Genomic DNA, 23,119 nt, shown 5'->3' with positions numbered 1-23,119 from the left:
AAGCGTTGTCATCATTTTGATTGAAGTAACTTCAATTCAAAAAATAACATCTCGACCAAACTTCACCGCCAAAATGACCGTAGGACTATTGGACGGAGTTGAAACCATTTACTTGGTTATAAAAAATGACTATTTTTATAACTATATAATCAAATGTTATCAATTGCAAGCCTAGCATGGCTTTCAATCAATGTTTTTATTGCGTTTACTACAGACAAACAGTTTTGAGGTTTCTTATCCCCGTGACTTTGTAGAAGGATTTGCATGGCCCATTCTTTATTCTGCTTTTAGCAAAACGTGAGCAATAATACAACCGCTCTGTAGAATAAGCTGGGTATTAATGACACCTCAGACATCAAATGAACAGCTAACAGACGGTCGCTTCATTTTCACTGCATTACCTAAAAAAATTTCCCTTGCATTCTTCTTAAACATGGCGCTGTATGAGAAAATAGACCCAATTTATCTTAACGCTACAAATTCAATGTGCTCTTTTTATGGAGTTCGTGGAAGAAATTAATTACCATAAGGAAGAAATCAACCAACTACGTAGAGGATGTGAACAACTAAGGACCGAAAAGGAAGAGCTTGCAAAAAGAGTTATCAGATTGTAACGTGTTTTATGTGTTTGACTTTTCATGGAGTAGAGAATGGCGGCGAGTACCCGGTACACAAAACTTTGGAACTAACCAGGCCGGTAAAAATTCAAATTTAAACTCACGATATTGCGGCCTGCTTTTACCTACCTGGGAACTGTAAAATAAATTCAACAATCGTTAGGTTTCTTTAGAGCCATCAGCCTTATTCGATATGGTATAATGGCAATTAGATTTTGATCCGACTTCCGGGGCAAAAGTTTACATAAACGAACGGAATGTGATTGAGACTTGCATAACTGTTGCAGAAAAGAAAAAAATCACAACCACGAGCAAAAAGTACGAGTTAAAATTTCAGAAAAACAATGGAAATTAGTATCCAGTGGACAGTCGACATCAACTTTGATTTAATTGTGAAAACTAATGCTAGTTTTCAAAGACTCCCCCCTCAAAGATGTTTTCAAAGGCATTTTGTTACAAAATATTTGGCAAATTATACTCCTTGACTGAGAAAGAATTCGATTTATTGGTTGAAAAAGAGTCTTCACCTTCAAAAAAAAGTACGAACTTGAACGATGAATGCACTAACTTTTCTAATATTTTGAGCAGTGAGAACCTTTGTAGTCTGCATACATTGATGATTGTCTTACTAAAAACAAAAGCAGAACTTTTTTATGTTTAAATTTTTGTTCCTTCAGATTTCATCATGCTGCCTAGTAGTTTTCGTTGATACATTAGAGCAGAAACCTGATGTTGTTGCTTTAACTGAGACATGGTTAAAAGAAAGTGACAAACCTGACGACTTCGATCTACCAGGTGATCAGAAATTAGTGTCAAAACCGAGAAAACAACGCTAAGCGACGATCGGACAGAGTTGGGTTTTACATCGCCGAAACTTTTCAAAATGCAATACAGGACACAAACACAGAAACAGTGCTTATGATTTGTATATAACTACGATGCAAAATGTTTGCATAATTTTTTTGTCATTTATAGACCTCCGGCATTGTAGTTGACTGGTCTTGAACCGAAGCTGGGAAGCATTCCCCGCTTTTTGAAACTCTAGTTTCATCTTTGGAGTTTTCATCATAGATATTTTTAGAGAAATTTAGAGAAAAAATTAGAAAAAACTACAAAAGAATATGGGCATCTTCTATGATCCTTTAACTGCCAAGTACAAAATCCGTTGCATACAGGAGTTACTGAAAATACAAAGAGCTGCGCTGATCAATTATTCATGGAAACAAACGTGAAAAATGAAACGCTATCAAAGACAATAAGCGATCATTTTATTTTAACTGCCGAGTTTACTGTGTCAAGTGTAAACATTAAAAGCATTCGACCGTCTACTCATGCGAAATTTCAGAGCAATCAAAGCAGATGAAGAGCTGATATTTCATTGTATTAGTCTAGAATATCAAAAACTCCTGGCAATTTGGTTGCCAATTATTATTTAAGCTTTTTTGAACAATTTTGTGCCTGAAAAGTTTTTCAGAAAAACTATGATTCCTAAATTTGCGAGCTGGATTACAAATAAAATTGAAAACACCATTGCATAGGGACAAATTGTTTCAAAAATAGATAGCAGAGCTTACTATAGAATACGAAACTAGCTATTACGGAAGGATTACGGAACAAGGTAACTAATCTGGTAAGAAACGGAAATAGAGATAAAAATTACAGAACTAGGCTAAAATCCGACCCCAAACATGATTTATGGGACGCTATGAACGCGCAAAGGAAATGAAAGTACCGTCGATTTACACAATTTTGATGACTTGAACGATTACTTTGTTTCGATAGGTCCAAAGTTATCTGAAAACTTTAATATCAAGAAAAGCAGCTCTTATATCCGCCATAATGAAAACGATGGTTTTCAATTGCTCTTGAACGAAGTTCATAGCAATTATTGTAAACGTGCGTGTCTTTTTATGCAAATTTTTTGCTTGACAATTTTGCATTTTTCTAGACCATTTAGTGACTTCTCAAGTGGCTTTTTTACGCTTTTGTTCATCATATATGAGTGATCTATTGCTCTCTGCGAAGTAAAGCTTGATGCTAATATATAATCGGTTGCAGTTTGGGACAATAAGTGACTCATAGCGCAGTGGTTAGTACGGATGGCTATGAATCGGGAGGTCAGGGGTCCGAATCCCGTTGGGGTTAAGGTTTTTTGCACCCATGAAAAATTGATTTAGGCTACAGACCCTGAATTAAATTGCCTCGCCTGTCGTTCGAGTGCAATTCTTCCGACGTTTATGTTTCATCCATTTAATGAATCAGAGTTTACAAAAATCTTGAAGAAACTTAAAAGCACTAAGAAAAGTGCTGTTCATGATGAAGTCTCAAACAAAATTTTGAAGTGTTTTTCTCCCGTTATTGAGTTTAATCTTGCAAAAGCAATAAATTATTGCTTGCTGGGGCATATTTTCTCAAGATCAGCTCAAAATAGCTCAAATAATATTCTTATATAAAGAGCCAATAAGACTGATCCTGGTATTTAGAGACCTATCGGTATAATGAGTACAATAAATGAAATCTTTGAGAAGATTTTACTGTAGAGGATTGAAATTTTGTGTAAATATCATTTTGCTAGCTAGCAATCGGTTTGGGTTCAGATCAAAAATGTCATGTGTCATGCCGTCGCCATCATAACGTAATTTTTTGTGGCGGTAATTGCTGATAAAACAACTATGCAAGCTGGTTTTTTTTACTTAAGCAAAGCTTTCGATACAATAGATCATACATACCTTTTTAGCAAAACTAGAAATATATGGATTCAGAGGCCCAACGTTAGAGCTATCATTGAGTTAATTAAGCAGGCGCACCCATTTTGCAAGTCCAGTATGCAAAAAACAGAAGAGCAAACAGTTTGTGACGTTCAACAGGGCTCTGTTCTGGGCCCTTTTTTATACATTTTGTATATCAAGATCTCTCCAGTTTGTATTTAAAGCACTTTAGTAATTTCTGCAGGTGATACTACTTGTAAATGCCAGAAGTGAAAATAATTCGCCTCTATAAATGGACCTTGAAAAAGGTTCCGAATGGTTTAATACTAACAAATTAACAATCAGGTAGACGAATGTGGAGATATAAATTTCGGGAGACCCACAAAAGAAAAAGTAAAGCTCAAGGACTACAAAACATCCTGTAAGTACACCAGAATTTACATTGCTAAAAACTGAGCATTACGTGGTGACGTTGATTTTGTTGTTAAAAATTTAAAAGTATTTATGTATCGGATAAGACCTTACCGAAAAAGAATTTTCTAATATTTTATCACACTTTTGACAGATGGATCAAAACTTATGATTTGTTGGTCCATGGAAACAGTACCAAAAAGAAATAAGAAAAAATGATAGAGTCCAACGAAAAATCTTTTGTGCACTTCTTTTCGGGAAGAAACATGAATGCTTAGGTCTTACACTAATTGATCACGGTACATACTGTATACGAATTTTAGGTGATTGAACTCGTTAAAGAACTTCTCAAGCAATTAATGTCTGAAGCTCCGGTACAATGTATATTTCCGTCAAGTTTAACAGTCATAGAAAAACAAACCAGATTGAGTGTAAGAGGTCTATTTCCCCCGCCACTTTCAAAAACTACAAAGAAACAAAAAATTTGTTTGTTAATTTGTTGAAAAAAACATATAAGTGGCTAAAACATCTTTTGTACCCGAAAATCTTCAAAGTTTTAGTTAACAATAAATGATAGCACAGATATCAACAATAAGCGAGCTCTACATTAAGGATAATAAGGATGTTGTTACCCTGTAATACTAACTATTTTCTAATGCGCTTGAGAAACTTGACATCAATTTTTTCTGGATTTGTTACTTTTTTGTTAGATCTGAGGACAGACTTAAAGGGGTTTTTGTGTCCTAATTGGTTTGTATTTGGACACGATTGTTTGAAATAATGTCCAATACTGTCTAATTGAATTAACTATTCTATTGTGAATTGCCATCAAATCTTGAATTTGATACATAAGGTAGCTGGAAACTAAAGAATATAGGGAGCTGGTTTGTGAGACGATTGAACTGCTCGAAAGGTTTTACAAAAATTGTTTTGCCGAAACTGGTTCAGTCGCATTGTTATAAAAATGTTTTTCAAAATTCATTTAGTTTGCGCACGTCGTGAGCTTTGGCTTCTTTTTTTTGGAACACTGGCATCGGTTTCGAAAGTTTGGCATTAATATTCAGATCGTGCTTAGTTTGGTTCTGATGTACACTAGTTAGCAACAGCTGGCATTTGTATAGGTGATAGTCATTTTCAGATGTTCCGACTCTTTTTATTGAACCCTCCTCCCTGAACTGCTCCTCACTCCAGAAATCAATACCTTCCCTTAAGAATCGAAACCTGCACATATCAGTCCTCATCGCACCTAACCTTAACCCCACCCCAAATGGGTGACTCACCCCACCCCAATCGACTACCTTTTATCCCTACTGTGCTTCTCTTACCATTACCTCCTTACCTGTTTTTATACCCTTCCCCACCATTAGCACTTTTTTGGTCCACGTGAAAAGTTTTGACCTGCAAGTTATGAATAATTTGTTCTGCATTAGGTGTTTGATGGTTCCTATTTCTCTTTTTTTTCTATAGATTTTGGCATTGTTTGTTATATTTTTTGGCAGAGTTTGTTCTTCTTGAGTCTTCTAGTAGTATCAGGTATTCTAGCGGTTATTTTTTGCATGTTCTTTTGTCTCTATATCTTGTATGGCGAATAATGATGCGAATTGTTATCATGGCATTGTCAAGCTAACCGATGTACCAGTCGTTTTTTGTGGAACGGGTGGAAAAAGTTTTTGAAAATAAACGAAAATTTCCTCGTGAATAGTCCGACTTATTTGCATAGATGAGCATACAGAATTGAAGCTGCCTTTTTGCATTCGATGTTAAGAATTGCAAATGTTTGAATGTAAATGCCCTAACTAATGATTAGAATTTTTGAGAGAACAAAAGTACTTTCAAAGCAAAACCGAGCTTTAATTTTCCATTTATTATGTACCATTGTTAGTCAAAACTAAATGAGTTAATGAGAACTTCACAAAAAACTGCCTTCAAAGAAGAAGCGGACATGTTTGCTGCTAATTCGAACTTGCTAACATTGATTTTTGTTTAGCCTTATCCCTAATTGCGGAGCCTCATTCGCAACATGAAAGAAAGCGAGTTCAAACAGGAAAACTTAATGATTTTTTGATGAGCGCATCTTCTTTGAATTGCTGTGTCTTTCAAATGTCAATCAATTGCTTATAAAAATACACTGCCATTTAAAAGCGCACAGTTCTCTGCAGAAGAAGTAATTAATAATTGAAAGTAAGAATACTTTTCTCTGCCTTAGACTGTTGGCTCCATACTTTGTTTTTGTTTATTTTGTGTTCAAAAAAGGGCTAGTTTGGATTAGCATAATTTATTCACGTGGTCTGAAAAGATTCAATTTTGATAGGCATACGCTTCGGGTTGTTTTAAAAACTACAAATGCGCTGGTATTATGGCTCTTAGGTAAAATGAAGCGCCATTGAAGGGTTACAAATTTCTACTTTAAATGAACTGAAAGAATTCCACATATGAATAAAATGTTAGTTAAATATGTATTGCTGCCATGATTATTCCCTATCATGTACTACAATTTTAAAAATGAATTGCGATATGGGAATTGTTAAGCATTTTAATTGCTTCCTTCAGTTCAAAATGACAGCCGGCATAAATTAAATGCAGTTTTGATCAATTTCTGACCATCAGCTTTGTGGTCGTTGTTTTGTTGTTCTTGGCAAATAATTTTATTTCGATCCTTCCGTATTTTAATGTACAATTGATTAATGTATACACCCTTATCCTTGAGGTTTTGTGTGTGAGTATGTGTGTGTTCGTGTGTGTGTGTGTGTGTGTGTGTGTGTGTGTGTGTGTGTGTGTGTGTGTGTGTGTGTGTGTGTGTGTGTGTGTGTGTGTTGGGGGAGGGGGTCGAGGAGAATTGGAGGGGCGTGGCGAGTAATAGAATTGGAAGGGCGGGGACGAGGGCGGAGGTGGTTAATTCGGGATGTGTTAAAATGCTCTCAAAAAAGTTTGTAGCAATTATATTAGTCATGCGGCCTTTTACGCTATTTTTCGCACAGGTCAACAGGTATTTTTTTTTGTCAACAGGTAAATCCCGGAGGGTATTAAGACCCTGAAACCCACTTGTAGGGGTACGCTAGTTCCTAAGTGTACATCTCTCTGTCTCATGAATCTGCTGAGATGACTTAAAATAAAACTGTAAAGGGCAGTTTCTGTAGGGTTTGCACCCGTAACCCCCTGCCACCCCCTTGAGACCTCACTCAGCTCATTAACCCCCCCTCCCTTTCGAACCCCCCCCCCCCCCACTCCCGCTTCAACACCCTAATGCTAGCTAGCCTCCCTAAACTCAAGCTGCCGACTACCAACGCAAACCGTTCGCCTGTTGTATGAGAGCCATTCGCCCGACTCTTATGCTTGATCAATTCCAAACTTCGTCCTAAATAACCGGACAAACTAAATTAGGTGGTATTATTTTTGGTGCAGTTCTCTTAGAGCTTTAGTGGTCTCTTATTGTACGGTTCATCAAAACTGCTGCGTCAGAAGGTGGAATTCAACTGTGTGAAGGACGGTTTGAGACACCCGTCCCGGAAACACACGCAACACGCACACCGTCGCCCAGTGAGGCCAGTCTCCCTAAGCATAAGCTAGCTGCTACCGAAACAAATCCTTCGCACATTACTTTGGAGCAATTAGTCCGACTTTAGTCGGTTTGGCTTAAAATCGTGTTTTTGGTGTTAGACTCTGTCATTTTTGTTTCGAGTCGGCAAGGTATCAGTGTTCTGAAATCTAATATCCTCCATTATAGTATGCTCACTGTGATGGATGGCTACACCTTCAAGGACCACTAAGCTGGGAGGGGTGCTATAATGGGAAAGACTCTAAATACTGATTAATCCTGTCTCTGCTTTAGTGTTGTTTCAGTATCCTCTTTAAAAAGTTATCATTAGCAGCAGAGAATTTTATCTGTAACTATTGAGGTTGCAGTCAATGGTTCGTTTTTTCTTCAACCCGATTCATTTAACCCTCTATTATTAATTGCTCTCTAACGAAGTTCGTAGCAATTGTGGATCTTTTCTGTTTTTGCCCCCCCCCCCCTCCCACGTCCATTTGCACCCCCCACTTACACATGTTATAGCATATTGTTTGCGTTTTATATAATGACATATATAATTATGCACAAACGGCATTTATGATTTAATTATGCAGCAAACATTTGAAATTAACACATTTAAAGTAATTCAAATTTGCTTATTATGTAAGCAGACAAATAATAATAATGCATGTTTTTACTATTTTTGCGCTTATCTTCCATAGGATTGACTTTGTGACACTAATTTTTTTGACAACCTGTAACAAAAATCCATCCAATCTTGTACCGGTGCCGGCAATTTATTGTGCCTAATTTGAAGGATCTGTAACGACGAAAAGTACATATTTGGGGGGTGCAAACAGACTGGTTATATAGGACTGGGGGAGGGGGGCAAAAACAGAAAAGATCTGCAATTAATGTAAACGTGTTAGTCTTTTCTATGCAAATTTTTCGCTTGATCGTTTTTGCGCTTTTATTCTAGAATATTTTTTTATTTTTTGTCTTCTCAAGTGAATTTTTCGTGCTTTCGTTCTTCATTTTTGAGTGAGTTTTATGGTTCTCACTCTGAAATAAAGCTTGTTGCTAATATAAGATCGATTGCAGCATAGTAAAAAGAAGGGTCTGATAACCGAGAGGGCAGTGCTTCTGGTGAGGGATCGGGAGGTCCATTTCCGTGGTCAACTACTTTTGCACCCATAAAGAAAAATGTATGTAGGCTACAGCCCCTGAATTAAATTGCCTCGCCTGTCGTTCGAGAGCTATTCTTCCGACATTAGTCGGTTTATGTTTTCACCCTGCAAATAAGCAGTCGACATGACAGGCATGTTTTCTCATAATCGAGCGGATAACTTAATCCCATTTTCAGTTGCAATTGTTTCAAGTCCCACTGGCCGCTTAGGCATGGCCAAATGATTACGTCTCTAACTTAATAGTACCAATTATATGAATGATTAATATCGTGGTGAATTGATAGGAATTGAGGATCTTTTCTGCTAGCGCCCCCCCCCCCCCCTAATAAGTTAGGCGACCCCACTTTTATATGTTTAAACATTTTGTATGCCTTTGAATTATTACGCATGAATATGTAGGATAGGCATTTAGAAAATACTAATAGAGAGGAGATTTGAAATTAATAAGTGCTTAGCAATAAGTCACTGCATATAATCTAACTATCAACCAAAAATTTTATCTTCTCATTTTTTTTTTGTTATTACAGGCTTTGTAGGGGCGTCTACGACTATGAATTTCTTGATAAATGATGCAAATATGGTTGTTGTTTTTTTGTAACAGGCATGTAATTATGAAAAGAAGTAACCCTTTCAGAAAGGATCAAAACAATGATTTGGGTGTGCCTAAATTTCGGCTATATAGGATGTGGCGCTAGCAGAAAAGATCCGGAATTGATAGAGGGGTTAAATGATAGGGGGTTAAATGAATAGGGGTGAAAAGGCAGGACATTAAAAATACTTTTGCAAATATTTAATTTTGTTCCCTTGATCTGGCGTTAAATTGTTCACAGTCCATGGCTTTTCTATTGATTGCTGAGTTATTCAATGCTCTTGCTGTTTTGTGCTTCAAAGTTTTTTGCTTCAAAATGATAGAAATGATTCAAAATTAATGTGATTATAGCAGAATTTGCACAAATTTGGAAAATTTTTAGGTTAATGAGTGATAAAAAATCGCGCGTGTGAATATTTCAAAACCTTTTCCCCTCATTTTCCCCTTCAAATTGATGTATTTCATTCATTTTCTCGTTAATAATTCATACATGAACACCGTTATTTATTTTGTTTGATATGCCGTTGCTTTTTTGAGCATGATTTAGTTAAGTTTTCCGTTACCCTAATTGAAAGCCGCGTTCAAACGGTTTTGAAATATCTCTCAACATTTATAAATCCCTATGACATGAAACCATAAAATTATCACGCTTAGGAAAACAACGACCTCTTAATGTTTTCAATTGAGAAAACCAACTATATAACGGAGAGATTTAAGAGAGAGAGAGAAATTTTAAGAACCTAATTTAACGAGCAATTTTAAAAACGATTTGATATTTGACTTTGGTGTTATTTTGTAAAATGCAGTGTTAGTTAACGCTAAGTGGAGTGTAAGTCGACTAAGTACAGCAGACAACTTACCCTGATTAATGACATATTTTTCAATATTGAGAGGCTGCAAAATCTGAAGCAGACGACCCCCCCCCCCCCCCAACTTCACCCTCCATGCCGTTCGCCCACTGCATGCATCACTGGGAAATCATGTCAAAATCAGGTTAGGCATATATTTTTCTGGTTACATGTTCCAGTATTAGACGTATATGCAATGTAATATCGATCCGATCTGTTTGACATTGTTTTTTTTTGCTCCTGGCTGTTTGAAAATCAGTTCACAACATACCATCCCAAATAACCGCACCACAAACAAGCAAACAAACAAACAGCATGACTAGTTGAGAGTAGATAGGAGAGAAGAGACTGGGATATTTACTAAGACATAAGCCCTCAGTCATGGTTGGTTAAGCCCGGATGATAATGATGGTCTTGCTATGATGAATAAAAGGTACTGAGGGTATCTAATAAAAGTGTCACTCATACTTTATGACAGGTACAATTACTCAATCAAAGGGGAATTGTGTTTATACAATATTGATGCCACTTCGATTCATTTTTGATGAGGCTTTTCAAATCAGATTTGAGCTCTGATTGCATTTTAGGAGCCCATATCAAAGAGATCAGACAAAATAGGAAACTTTCACTACTTCTGTCTGAAATATGTTCATGCCGTCTTTTCCTGACCTTGGGGTGATTCGCTGGGTTCAAAATTAGAGAATAAGCAAATTTTTAAATTCCATATGTCAGCAGTATTTAATTTCATATATGTTATTATTTTCTTTGTTTTTAAAGCTTTTATGTCGATTATGCATGTGGCCTAATTTTTTTTTGCGATTAATGGTCTTCATTTAAAATTTGAAAATTATTTATTTAGTGCGAGACTTTAATCGTTTGTACTTTTGCTTTGATTTCATGCCTTTGAAATAGAATTTTCCAATTTTGATAAACTTCGATTGGACAGTCTTAAAAGGAGTTACGAATGTTTTTCAAAGTAAACTTAAAAAGCGTAACAATAGGACGGCTTTCGCCATTCAGCTGAGCAACAAAATCGCAACTGATCCTCCGTAAGCTGTGCAAGTATAATACCAACTAAGGTTGTTCCAACATCAAAGAGAAAGCCGACGCGCGGCCGCTTACGTAGTTCAGCCCCTTTTCCCCCTTGGAAAAAGCATGAATGGTTTGAGTGGGATACGGTTGTCCACAGGGAGTGTTCGTAGTGAAATGAACTTTCTTGTGCTTTATTAGCCGGCTATGGTTGCCAGAATTGGCCTCTAAGTGGCAAATGATCATATGACAAAAGAGCCTCGCACCTGTCCCTCTTCTAACAGGTACAATAGGGAAAAAGAGCCAACAATTGAACCAAAACAAGGAAAGAAGAGCGGGAAATGCGATGGACAAAAGCTGCATTCACTTCATATGACACTGCATCAAGTTACGCAATCTTCTCTTCTGAGAGGAAATTGTTGTTGTAAACTCGAATCAAAAGAGCACTTTGTTCCCCGGTCATCTAAGAATAAAATAGTTTTAATTGGATTCAAGACTGTTTCTCTTTGATTTTATATTTGCGTAGGACGTTTTTATGGTAGCTGTTGTTCCGGTGTTTCTATTTTACAGAACTTCAGGCAGTTTTATAGTGATAACTTGAGGTTGTTAGTCTGTACTCGCGATAAATATTAATTCAAAGAGTTGAGTTTAAATTAGCTTGTTCATGAAAAATGAAAAAAAAAACGTGCTCTTTTTTGCCAACAGATTGAGGTTTTGATAAGGCCAAGAATGCGTCCATTCAAGATATAAAAATTTAAACAAAAGTTTTCGAAAAATTCGCCAGGCGTCAAAAATTATTATTATTATTATTGTTTTTCCGGCGGCTGAAGAAATTTTCGAAGCCTTATTGAAACAATTCTGCCGAAAAACAAGGAAATATTGAGAAATTTTTATAAAAGACACTCCGTAAAACCCTCTCAAGTAAAAACTTAACCTGTGCTATTCTGGAAAGGACCCGAAGACTCGTACAAAGTAAACTCTAGAGTCAGCAATGCACAAAAGGACAGCTCTAAATGAAATAAATAAAGAAACGACGAAAATCGAAATTGGTTCTCTAACACAACTCTAGAAAAATTTTAAATTTCTCACATTTTTGGTAGAAATAAAAATGGGCTAATAATTGTCTTGTGGTTCCGGCAGGTGGGTGAATGTGTAGGTGCGGCATCTGGAACGTGATGCTACCCAATAGTTTGAGAATGACAGTTGTTTTTTCGAGTTGTTTTTTGAGGCAAAAATCTTATATCATTTTTGCCTCAAAAAACAACTCGAAAAAACAACTGTCATTCTCAAATTAATAGGTAGTATCACGTTTTAAATTCTTATAACCGTCAAATGCGATAGTTAAAGTTTGTGCCCTGTACTGTCTTCGATAAAGTACTCAGTAACGTTGAAATATAATTATTATGATAGCTCATGCACTTATTATTGGTTTTCGAGTTTTAAATGAGCCTCTTTAGATATTTTGTCGAAGTAATTTCGAATCAGTCGCAGTTCCCTTTCGGAGGATGTGATTGTTAGAAATCGACTTCTAACTACAAGATAGAGCTAATAGAGATAAATGAAGTAAAACATAAAAATAATTGAAATGAATGTGATGTTTGACTTACCGAGAGAATGTCAAAAGGGCAGTTCATCTTATTCGTCCTAGTAATGTTTTTAATTGCTCTCAAACGATGTTTGTTGGAAATAAATTAGTCCTGTCGGTCTTTTTTATGCGATTTTTCGCTTGATCGATTGTTCGTCTGACCCATTTGACTGTTTGTCCTCAACAACGGGATAAACAATTAGCGCCCAGTGGGCCTTAAGTGCTTTTAGAGCCTGGAATGGTTTCAACATTTTGACATCACCAATTTTAGCATTTTTTTAATAGAAAACGTGCAATTTTTTTTTCATCATCACAGTTTTTTCATTTTTCATGTATTTCCAGACCCAGGGGCCAGAAAACCTCCTTAGGGGTTTGATAATAATTTACTGAAAATTTTTTTGGCCTTTGAGTAGTTTTCAAGTTTTTAATATCACAAATTGTTGCAATTTTTTGATAAAACTGGCATTTTTTCATTTTTTGAAAATGTTTGTCTTTTTTGGTTTCTCCAGCATCAAGAGCCAAGGAACCTCCTCTAGGATTCGAAATATGTATTTGTATAGTTTTTAGATTTAAAAAAAAATGTTTTTCAAGATTTTAACATCATGAATTTTTTTCATTTTTTTGACAAAACTTTTTTCCAACTTTTACATGTTTTGTAATTATTCAGGTTTTTCAGCCTCAGTGGTCAAAAAAAGTTCCGATAAGAAGTTGCTGGAAAATTTTTTTGGCCATGGATTAGTTTTCAACTTTTTAATATTAATTTTTTGCAGTTTCTTTAAACAAAATTTGCCTTGTTTCCATTTTTATAACCTTTTTTTGCCTTTTTAGAATTCTAGAGCCTTGAGAGCCACGGAATCTCCTCTCGGGTTTGACAATAGGCTACTGTATGGTTTCTAGTTGTATTGGAATGTTCTAAAAGATTTTAATAAAAATTTTAGCGTTTTTTTAAATGTATGCAATTTTTTCAATTTTTTTGAATCATTTTGCTTTTTTCCGGATTCAGGGGCCCCGAGACCTTCACCAAGGTTTGATAATAAGCTGCTAAACAGTTCCTAGAGGTATCAATATTTTAATAACTCCAGTTTTAACAAATTTTTGAAAATTATGGTCATGTTCCAAGTTTATGGATCTTTAGGAGCCAGTGAGTCTTTTTCAGGCTTGAAACAAGTTTACCGGATAGTCTCTGGCGACAATGAAATGGTTTTGATGAAAATATTTTTGAATTTCTGCACAATTTTGTTAAGATATGCAATTGTTTTCAAAATAATTGAATATTTTTGAAATTTTCTGAGTTTAACAATCATTACTGGCCAGCAAAACTTTTTAAATCTTGCAGATGGGTTACTTGACAGAACTACAGAGACAAAGAATAGTTTGGAACGTTTTCAATGCAAAATCTGGAAACTTAAAATGTTGTACAGTTTTTTTATTTCATTACTAACAAGACTAGAAAACTTAAAGTTGAAGAGCCGAATCTCATCTGGGAAAGTAATTCTAGCTCTTTCTCTCTCTCTTTCTCTATCTGTCCTTCTATTTAAGGAAAGGAGCTGGGGAAATAGAGGGAAAGGAGCTGGGGTTCCTTTCCTTCTATTTTCTCGTTTATATTTTATTTCTCTCACACACATCTCTCTCTCTCTCTCGTAGAAATGTAGTTACAGTAGAAATGTTTCATCGGAAATGACTGAACAAGCAGTTTTCAGGTAATCATTGTTAATTTCTCTCAAACGCAGTTTACAGCAAATATATAAATCCTGTTTGTATTTTTAATGCAATTTATTGGCCTGACCGATTTTTATTCTGACTCATTTGACTTTTCGTCCTCAGAAACTTGATAACGAGGTAGCGCCCAGTGGGCGTTAAGTTCTCTTAGAGCCTTTCAGCTCAATAGTCTCTAAGTTTGCGATTAACAGAAACTGTTTTGGAGACTTACATGCTTATGGTTTGAATGGCTCTTCTTAAAAATTGATCACACACCCCCATCAACCGGCCTCACATCAGTCTCCCCCAATCCACTTTTGCTCCCCCGCTGCGTTCAACTCACGCCCCTTCAACTAAGCTTAAGCTTGCCTCACTAAACCGTGGCTAGCTACTGACGAAGCCAACCGCTCGCCGGTCGTTTGAGAGCAATTCGCCCGACGTTAGTTGGTCATGTTTGCAGTCTCAAATGAGCTTCCCTAGATATTTTGGCGAAGAAATTGCTAATCGCTTGCAAATCCCTTTTGGAGGATGTGATTGTTAGAGATCGATTTCTTGACTACAACATACAGCCAGTAAAAAAAGTTGAAGTAAAGCATAGAGATAGTTAAAGTGAATGTGAAGGTTGACTTACCAAGAGAATTTCAAACGGGCACTTCATCTTATTAAGATTTTTGGAGTCTCAAATGAGTGTTTTTAGATATTTTGGGGAAGTAATTGCGAATCGCTTGCAATTCTTTTTTGGAGACTGTGATTGTTATAAATCGACTTTATGACTACAACATAGAGCTAGTAGAGATGGTTCAAGTAAAACAGGGATAGTTGAAATGAATGTAAAGTCTGACCTACCGAGATTATTTCAAAAGGTCAGTTCATCTTATTCGTCTTATTTATGTTTTTGAAGTCTCAAATGAGATTCTCTAGAAATTCTGGTGAAGTAAATGCGAATCGCTTGCAATTTGATTTTTGGAGGACGTGCGTGATTGTTAGTTATTGATTTTATAAGTACGACATAGGGCTAATAGAAGATGGTAGTTGGAGTGAATGTAAAATTTTGACCTACCGAGAGGTTGTCAAAAATGGTAGTTCATCTTAATCGTCTTAATAATGTTTGTGGTCTCAAATGATTATCTCTAGATTTTTTGGTGAAGTATATGCGAATCGCTCGCAATTTCTTTTCGGAAGATGTGAATGTTAGAGATCGACTTCATGAGCACAACATAGAGCTAGTAAAGATAGTTGAAGTAAAAAATAGAGATAGTTGAAGTGAATGTAAAATTTGACTCACCCAGAGAATGTCAAAAAGGCAATACATTCAGCGCAACAATGATGTGGAAATGAATCAAGCTAAATTTAGCTCACGAGCTTCGATTTAAATAATTTTTTTTATCATTTATATTATTTATATTATTTATAGCTGTAAGTTACTTGATTTTGATATTTCTATCCTCTAACTTTAATTGATTTTATTTTTATGACACCTCCGGAAATAGATTCAATTCTCGGAAACTTGAGAATATAAATCATATTTTGCTAGCCTTGTTTTTTCAACTATAACAAAAAAAAAACAATTGTTTCAATGAAGTTGACTACAAGTGACACCCTGCAGATGTGTTTGAGAGCTGTTCACTCCAGATCAGTTGGTTAAAATCTACTTCTTTCTCGGAATCCCTTTTAATGAGAATTGCTGATGGAAACATTTGAGTTAGCATTTTATACTCGCTCCTTTCAAATTCTAAATCATATTGCCAACGGAGTCAATTATAGGTTACGTGACTCTTTTTGAAGTAACTGAGAAGTTCTGGCGTTCACCGAGAGCCGTGCAGCGGTTCCAGATATTAATCCAGAATTTCGAAGTGACTCTGCAGAGTTACTTAACTTTGCTTAAAACACGCAACTTGCACGTTAGAAAAATGATGGAAGTCGGCTTCTGGCTATGTATATAGCCTCTCCTTGCATTTTTTCCGGCACTACAGACACCATTTTTACAACGAATTTTATAACGTGGAGGTGTGTGTTCTCATACAGGTACAGATGAGCATTTCATGCAATGTTTATGTTGGCTCTGTTATTTTTGCCTAAATCCGCACCTCTTCAACACTATCAACCCAGAGGCAGGGTTAGTGGGCATTGGTACTCCATTTCATGCCCCCTTTGGCATTGTATCTTGATATTTCTTGTCGCTTTTCCTGATATTTGTGGGAAGCATTCCAATTTTTTGCTATCGGCTCTAGATGAAAGCTGAGTTGAATCCTCCTCCGAGACTTCAAATAAATCCACTGTTCTATTTATTCAGTGCTATTCCTTGTCTCTTCTATCTTTGAGAGTGGACTGGCCACTTGAGTAAACGCAATCAAATGTCTCCATTGTTTGTTTTGTTTCTACGCAGGAAACTTATCGATTTATAGCGGCAGTTGTGATTTGAATGGAGCTAGGAGTGAGATAAGTCTTGCATGTGTGGGGGGACTGTTGTTGTTGAGCGAAGATAAAATTGATGATGTTATTGTTTGTCTATGGCAAAATCAATGCCCACTTAGACAACAACAGTAAACTGTGCTTGCTTATCTTGTGCATGTGTTCATTGGATTTGCCTTACTCTTAGCATGGTTTATCAGTGCTCATTCTTTATAATCATTTCAATTAAGTTAAGACAATGTGAAGCATTACGCGCATGATACAATCTGCACCTTTTTAAGTTCAATATAAAATTCTGAAGGTCAGAGCATTTTATATTGAACTTCAAAAATTGAACAGCTCATTTTTATGTATAATTTTTTCTCTTGTGTTGCTCGGGACCCGAACCGTCGTTTTAGAAATGTTACGCCTGAAAAAAAAAGATCTTTTTCTCTTAGTTTTACTGAACTATTAAATTACCCAACTAAAGAGAGAGAGAGAGTAAATTCCTCTGGATAACAAAATAAACAATAAAATTTTATATCAAAATAGATCAACAAAATTCGAACATCGCGTACATGTTTAGTATTCAAAAAGTTGTTTTGATATTTTTATGATATTTTTTGGCAGAAACTTAGACCACATTAATAGTGGTTGTATTTTCCATTTTCTCCAACTGTTTTGAGGACATTAATATGAGTCAGGTCCCCTACTTTTAAATGATATTGGGCTGATTGGTGGAATTGGGCGACAAGTACATTTTATAATTACCAATTAATATAATCGTTCATTAAATTGATTAGTCATTAAAATGAATTAAATTAAGTTTTTAATTCATAACTTAAATTTATCCAAGAAATAAATGTTACCCCGATGTGAATATTTTTTGGTGTCGCGTTGACCGAAATCATATAATTTGTGTTTTCTGTTCCTAGTAGCTAAAGCTAACTGTTGTCCTGGATTATTTTTCCTCAGTATGTTGAACCTTAAACCTGAAAGAATGTCCCTTTTGTTTATTCAATGCTCATTTTGGGAATTTTACTGGGGGTAATAAAAAGGGAGGAGTAGAACAAATATTAGTGTTCAAATGTCACTGTTGAAATCCCAATTACGTTGCTCTTTTTGTTCAGAAGGCGGTTAAATTTCAATTTGTATTTGAGCAGCCAATCGTTAACTATCTTCAGTACTGAATTTCACACTAGGTAGGAAGAGGCTGAGCTGTAAGGGTAATGAAGGTTCGTGTCTTGACATCTCTTGTCAAGTTTCACCCAATTAGCCTTCACTACTTGCAACATATTCTCTCAACAACTGTTGTACAACAGAAACCATCCGGGCAAATAGCCGAAAGTTTATGATTAGTTCATAATAAGTATTGGTGTCACGTCACAGTGATAAAGTCTCTGAAACAATCGGACATTCGTCGAGAAAGGCGGTTCGAGATGTAAGTCAGAATTTCGAAGAGTCGCGTAACCTCGCTTGAAATGCGTACTTAGAAATTTCAAAATCTGGTTTTATATATATGAGTGTCTGAGTTCAGGATAAAATTTTTCAAACAATTAATGCAAGGTTTGTTGCAACAATTAATTACAAATTTGCACAGAAGTGATCATTGAATTTTGAATTGCAGATTTAAGTAAAAACCGTGATTGAGATACAATTTCGGCAAGAATATCATTCGGTCCCGTGAATTTTTGTTTTATAATATATATGATGTAAGCCGTTGGGCGTATACCACACACTAACAGTTGTGTTTTATTCCATAGATACTTTACAGCATTTTGTTCTTTTTTTAAAAGTAAATAGTTCACCGCATTTTGTGAAAATCAGTTCATAAATTGATTTTTAGTGTTTCTTAATGCTGTGTTGAAGGCTTTTGAATGTCTAATTTGAGGCCGCGTTTCAACAAAAAGTTGTCAAGTTGCAGTATTTTGAAGGCATTAGTGCCAATTTTGTGTCTTTTGTTCAGGTGATTGTTTGAATTAGATGTCAGGTTAATCGAAAAATCTGTGGAAAACCAGTGAATTTGAACGCCTCAATCTTGACCTGCTGGCAGCTAATTCTAATTCCAGCTTTGCTATGATGGAAGAACAAGCTTAAAAATTTGTGTAAAGTTATGGCAATAGCTGAGAAAGTAGTGAGCAATTGAAAATTAGCAGATTGAATTGAAATACATGTCAGCGTTTGTGTAAGCTGTGAGTAACAGACATTTGTTCATAAATTATTGAAAAAGAGGTGTTAGTATAATGGTCAAAATAAATGAACAACGGTTTATTTCGATAACAAAAATTGGATAATTTATTGATGAAAGTGTTTTTGAGATCAACTTCAGACAATCTTCAGACAACCCCGTGTTGTTTAGCAACAGTGCCACGAAAAGTTGTCGAAGTTTGTACCCTTATTACCAAGGAAATCACGAGAAACTCTGTTGATAATTAACTGTTATTATAGCTGGAGTTCATTTGAAAATTAACTGACAATTTTAAGTGTGCTATCACAAGTATTCAGCACCCTTTAAAATATTTAAAACAGTGGCTCCAGACTGCCCCTTTTTATTAGATTACTAAGCTTGATTTTTGGCCATTTTTTGAACCTGAACATTGCCAGGAAAAGAGTACCTCGTACATTAAGTCCGAGGAAACGATATGAGAATTAAGCTCGATGATTTTAATTGCTCTCAAATGATGTTCGTACCAATTATTTTTAGTCATGTGGTCTTTTTTCATGCGATTGTTCAAGCGACCAATTTTTTGTCTGACCCTTTTTAGTTTTGGTCCTCTAAAAAACGCAATAAGCAGGTAAAATCCGGGGGCCTTAAGTGGCTGATTAGCTCTCTCAGAGCATTACGCCTTACTAGTCTCTAAGTATACGTAAAAACAAAAATTTTTGTCGCCCTAAGGCCTCAGTGCCCTGACACGAGGGCGCTTGCGCCCAAGTGCTGGGCGCGAGGCTCGATGGGTATCAAGATTTTGTTGTAACGTATTTAAAGAACCAAAGGGTACGAAAGAGAATTTCGTTTGAAATGAAATTTAGGAGTACATTTTTCAGATCAGTGAAAGAAAACTTTTCGCCAATTTTTTCTTATTTCATGTTTTTCAGTAATTTCAATAATATTTTCTCCAATTCACTCTTTCAGATGCAATGAAAAAAAAACAAGTGAAGCTTAAAAAGACACAAGAGTTTAAATAGACCAAACGTCTCAGTCTCCGATAGCGAAGCAGCCGATTATTTACAGCTGTTTGATTCAAGTTTCAAAAATTGATTTCTTAGTTTGAAATATTGAACTGAGACCTAAGGAAGTAATGTCTAATTTTGTTGACCTATTCGTAGTGTCCTATAGGATACTAAGTTGAGCGCAAAAAAATGAGACTTTCTTTTCCTTAAATCGAAGCTCAATCTTTCAAACAAAGCTCTCTGCTTCGAAGTTTTACTGACGATGGAATTGTACACTGGGTTCTCTAAGTATGCAAATTTTTTGAGTAGACAATTTCATGGTGTGCAAGTTGGTTCTTAAGCTTACAAATTTGAGATAGCAAATCTCATTTTGCTTTGTTGAATTGAATATATATTTTAAATAGCCACGCATTTCCTTTTTTGAGTCAATTTAGTCGGTATTCATGTTACTGAAAAATAGTTCCGTAAAATCGAGGAAAATAAATTGTTTGTTGTATCTCCAGATGCTTGAGACTGCAATTTTGACGCTGCAGGTATAACAATGAGAAAAATCATATTCTTAGAGATATACTTTAAATTAGATCTCTTGCTTGCTTTTCTTGTTGATTTGAGTCTTTCACATTGTATCCCGACCGCCAATTTATATTCCATTATTGTATATTTTTAGTCATGGGGATATATGTTAGATGACCACTGAGCCGATGGTCTATAATAGGAAATAGCCATAGATTTTTTAAAATAACAACGGCACCTAATTTTTGTCATAGCAAAAGTTGATGAGAACGATAACCACATGATAGTTGGTTTTCTCTCCAAAGTATTCAACTCCTCAAATATGCGTTAGAGTTAGATAACTGGTTTGCAGTAGCAGTCGTGTGTTAAATCTCATTTTTTGTCGCTGAATTATTTTTGCTTCTCGAAAAACTGGCTGGCAAAAATTGGCTTAGCTAAATTGCTTGTTAGATTTCAGGTTCTCACCCCGTTGGTGGATTATACCATTTTAAAATGCTCATAATAATTCATTGATTTTTTGTCTACTGGCGCATTATTTGATGGTTTATGATAATCAGCGAGCCCCTCAGTAGTTTGGAATCACTGACGCCAATTTCGGGATTCTTCCTTTCAAAGTCTTTTTTGCATTAGTCTGTTTAAACCACTGTAAACTCATTTATGTTAAAATTCTCAGCCGACTTCAAAACATTTTAAAGGTGTTCAGAGTCTCAAAAATTCTTGACGCCTTTCAGAAAGAATTCGACGCTCAATTAATTTTTTCGGAGAAAAAAGTTTAATGATTTTTTAACCGATATTTGGTTTTATTTGAAGTTTTACTTGTTTTACTTGTAATGTAGTTTCGATTGTAATGTACTTTGAAAACTATTTGGTATTTTGCAATGCACGAGACTGCGCACAATCTTTTTTGGTGATGTGACTTCCAGCAAACACTGTAGGGCAAATAAATGTATTCTGTCTATGAACAAATGATCAAATGACGTTGATGAACAAAAGCATGTGAGATTATAGAACAAAAAAAACATCTGAGAAAAAAATGAGAATATATTCATATCGGTATGAACTCTGATGACATGGCGATAACGCCGTCTGAAAGAACTGTTATCGGGTACTTTGTTTCGCAGTATAACTCTTCGCATATCCGAGACCTTCATATAAAAGAGAAACAAAAGTTTGCCCAGCAGGTAATTCTTTTGAACCGAAATTCGCTTCCTCATTTCAAGACACTCTGTTTATTAAAATTGCAAAAGTTTAAGGAGTGAGAGGAAATTTTGTTTTGTTAAGTTATAAAGAAATCGCCACGAAATTGTCGATGTTACCTTTTGCTCATGATAAGAGCTCTTTTTGCTTTATGATAAGCTGGGGCTTTAAAGAAATGATTAAAGTATTGAAATTGGCTTGAAGTAGGTTCAGTTTGTTATAATTATCTATTTATCTATTTCTTTTTCCATCAAGCTCAATTATTGAAGCTCATTTAGTTCACTGAATTTCAGTGTTAACATGGGGTTTCATTTACGTGGGAGTTTTACTACCTTTTAGAGTCTTATTTCCTTTTAGAATCAGACGGGGGGGGGGGGGGGTGGTTTTTTCTAGACCTTGGTTATTTCCTGCGGGGGAGATTTCCTAATTTACTCTTCATTGGTATGCAGGCAAGAAGATATAAAAATACTACCTCATTAAAAATCACATTAAAAGATTTGTTTCTGTGTAGGTGATTGCACCCGAGACGGTTGAGGGCACGAAGTACAATGGTATCCCAATTCCAGTTCCACCTGACAAGGTTCTGGAACAGTACGATCACCAGCTGAAGATAGCATCTAATCTACACAACTCAAATACCACATCCACCTCATCCCCCGCTCTTCATCCGGGGTCTACTGGAGCTAGTAATCAGAAGGGCGCACCTGTTATCTCGGAAAGAGGGGAAAAGGGAATGCCGACTGGGACTCAAACTCCCAAATTGATGCTGGTTGCTTTTTACGAGACACCTACGACATGGTAAGAAGTTGATAATTCTCATTCGGGGTTAAAACTTGTACCTGCAGAGATTTGGAAAGGCTCTCTATTTGTTCATTTGTTCGTGTTCGGTCTTTGGCGTTTCTTAGTGTACTTGCACCGATGGTTGCCTGCATTCGAAATACAATGGTGGCATATATTTGCTTGCATAATTCTGAGGCAATCTTTGATTCCTTACATCTGTCATTACAGAAACTAGATATTTTGGTGCCTACAGAAAAATACTTCTAATCAGACTAAATCAGAGCACTGTATACACTGAAACTTGTCCGGTTGTCCTGCCACACCCTATAATTTCCTCTCTGAGAATGTCCCACCGTACGCTGGATGTTGGTATGATAATAGTTAGTTCTAAGTCTGGACCTCCTCGACTTGGGATAGTCAGATCATGTTCGTTTTCCGTGGGTACAACGCCGATAATTGTATGAAATCATATACAGATCTTGGATATGGTTAGTGACATACCATTGCTGTGAAATCGTGTTCTTTTGGCGATGAAACCAAATTTAGGGCAATGATTTTGGGATTTTCAGGCAGTGGGTGAGCGAGAACCAGCTGGAACCCCTGTTCACAGACGAGGCGCTAGACGAGGCCAAGTTGGAGGAGCCACGGAAGTCGGTGGACAAGCTGAAGGTACGTGTGGCATACTCGAAGGCTAGGAGGGCTTACGAACTGTTCAGTGGACAAAGAGACCCAACTGACGATGTGATTCAATGAACTTATCGAACAATCAAACTGTCATCATTTGTACATAGTCATAGAATGGAACTATTTCTGTTTCTCCATTTGTTGACAAATGGGATCTTTTCCGTTTGTGCCCCCCTCCCCCAGCTTGCTGCGTGCATATT

General features: G+C 36.1%; 1 protein-coding gene across 1 annotated transcript; it reads left to right on the top strand.

Moving 5' to 3' along the window:
- The first annotated feature begins 215 nt into the window (after positions 1-215).
- On the top strand, positions 216-23,119 carry LOC142341469 (uncharacterized). The gene is made up of 3 exons (XM_075392430.1): positions 216-697; positions 21,967-22,253; positions 22,805-23,119. Exons 1-3 carry the CDS (start codon positions 623-625, stop codon positions 22,986-22,988), a joined length of 546 nt encoding a protein of 181 aa, XP_075248545.1. The 5' UTR covers positions 216-622; the 3' UTR covers positions 22,989-23,119.

Source organism: Convolutriloba macropyga, chromosome 6 (genome assembly GCF_964194025.1).
Source record: "Convolutriloba macropyga chromosome 6, txConMacr16.3, whole genome shotgun sequence".
In the NCBI taxonomy this organism is placed as follows: domain Eukaryota; kingdom Metazoa; phylum Xenacoelomorpha; order Acoela; family Convolutidae; genus Convolutriloba; species Convolutriloba macropyga.
Note: the sequence above shows the minus strand (reverse complement) of the source record. Positions and strands in the feature narration are given on the sequence as shown.

Bases quoted from the DNA above. Each gene is read 5' to 3' on its own strand.
- LOC142341469 (XM_075392430.1), top strand. From the start codon at position 623: ATGTGTTTGACTTTTCATGGAGTAGAGAATGGCGGCGAGTACCCGGTA. The intron at 698-21,966 runs GTAAAAATTCAA...GTTTCTGTGTAG, and splicing joins CTTTGGAACTAACCAGGCCG to GTGATTGCACCCGAGACGGT. The intron at 22,254-22,804 runs GTAAGAAGTTGA...TGGGATTTTCAG, and splicing joins TACGAGACACCTACGACATG to GCAGTGGGTGAGCGAGAACC.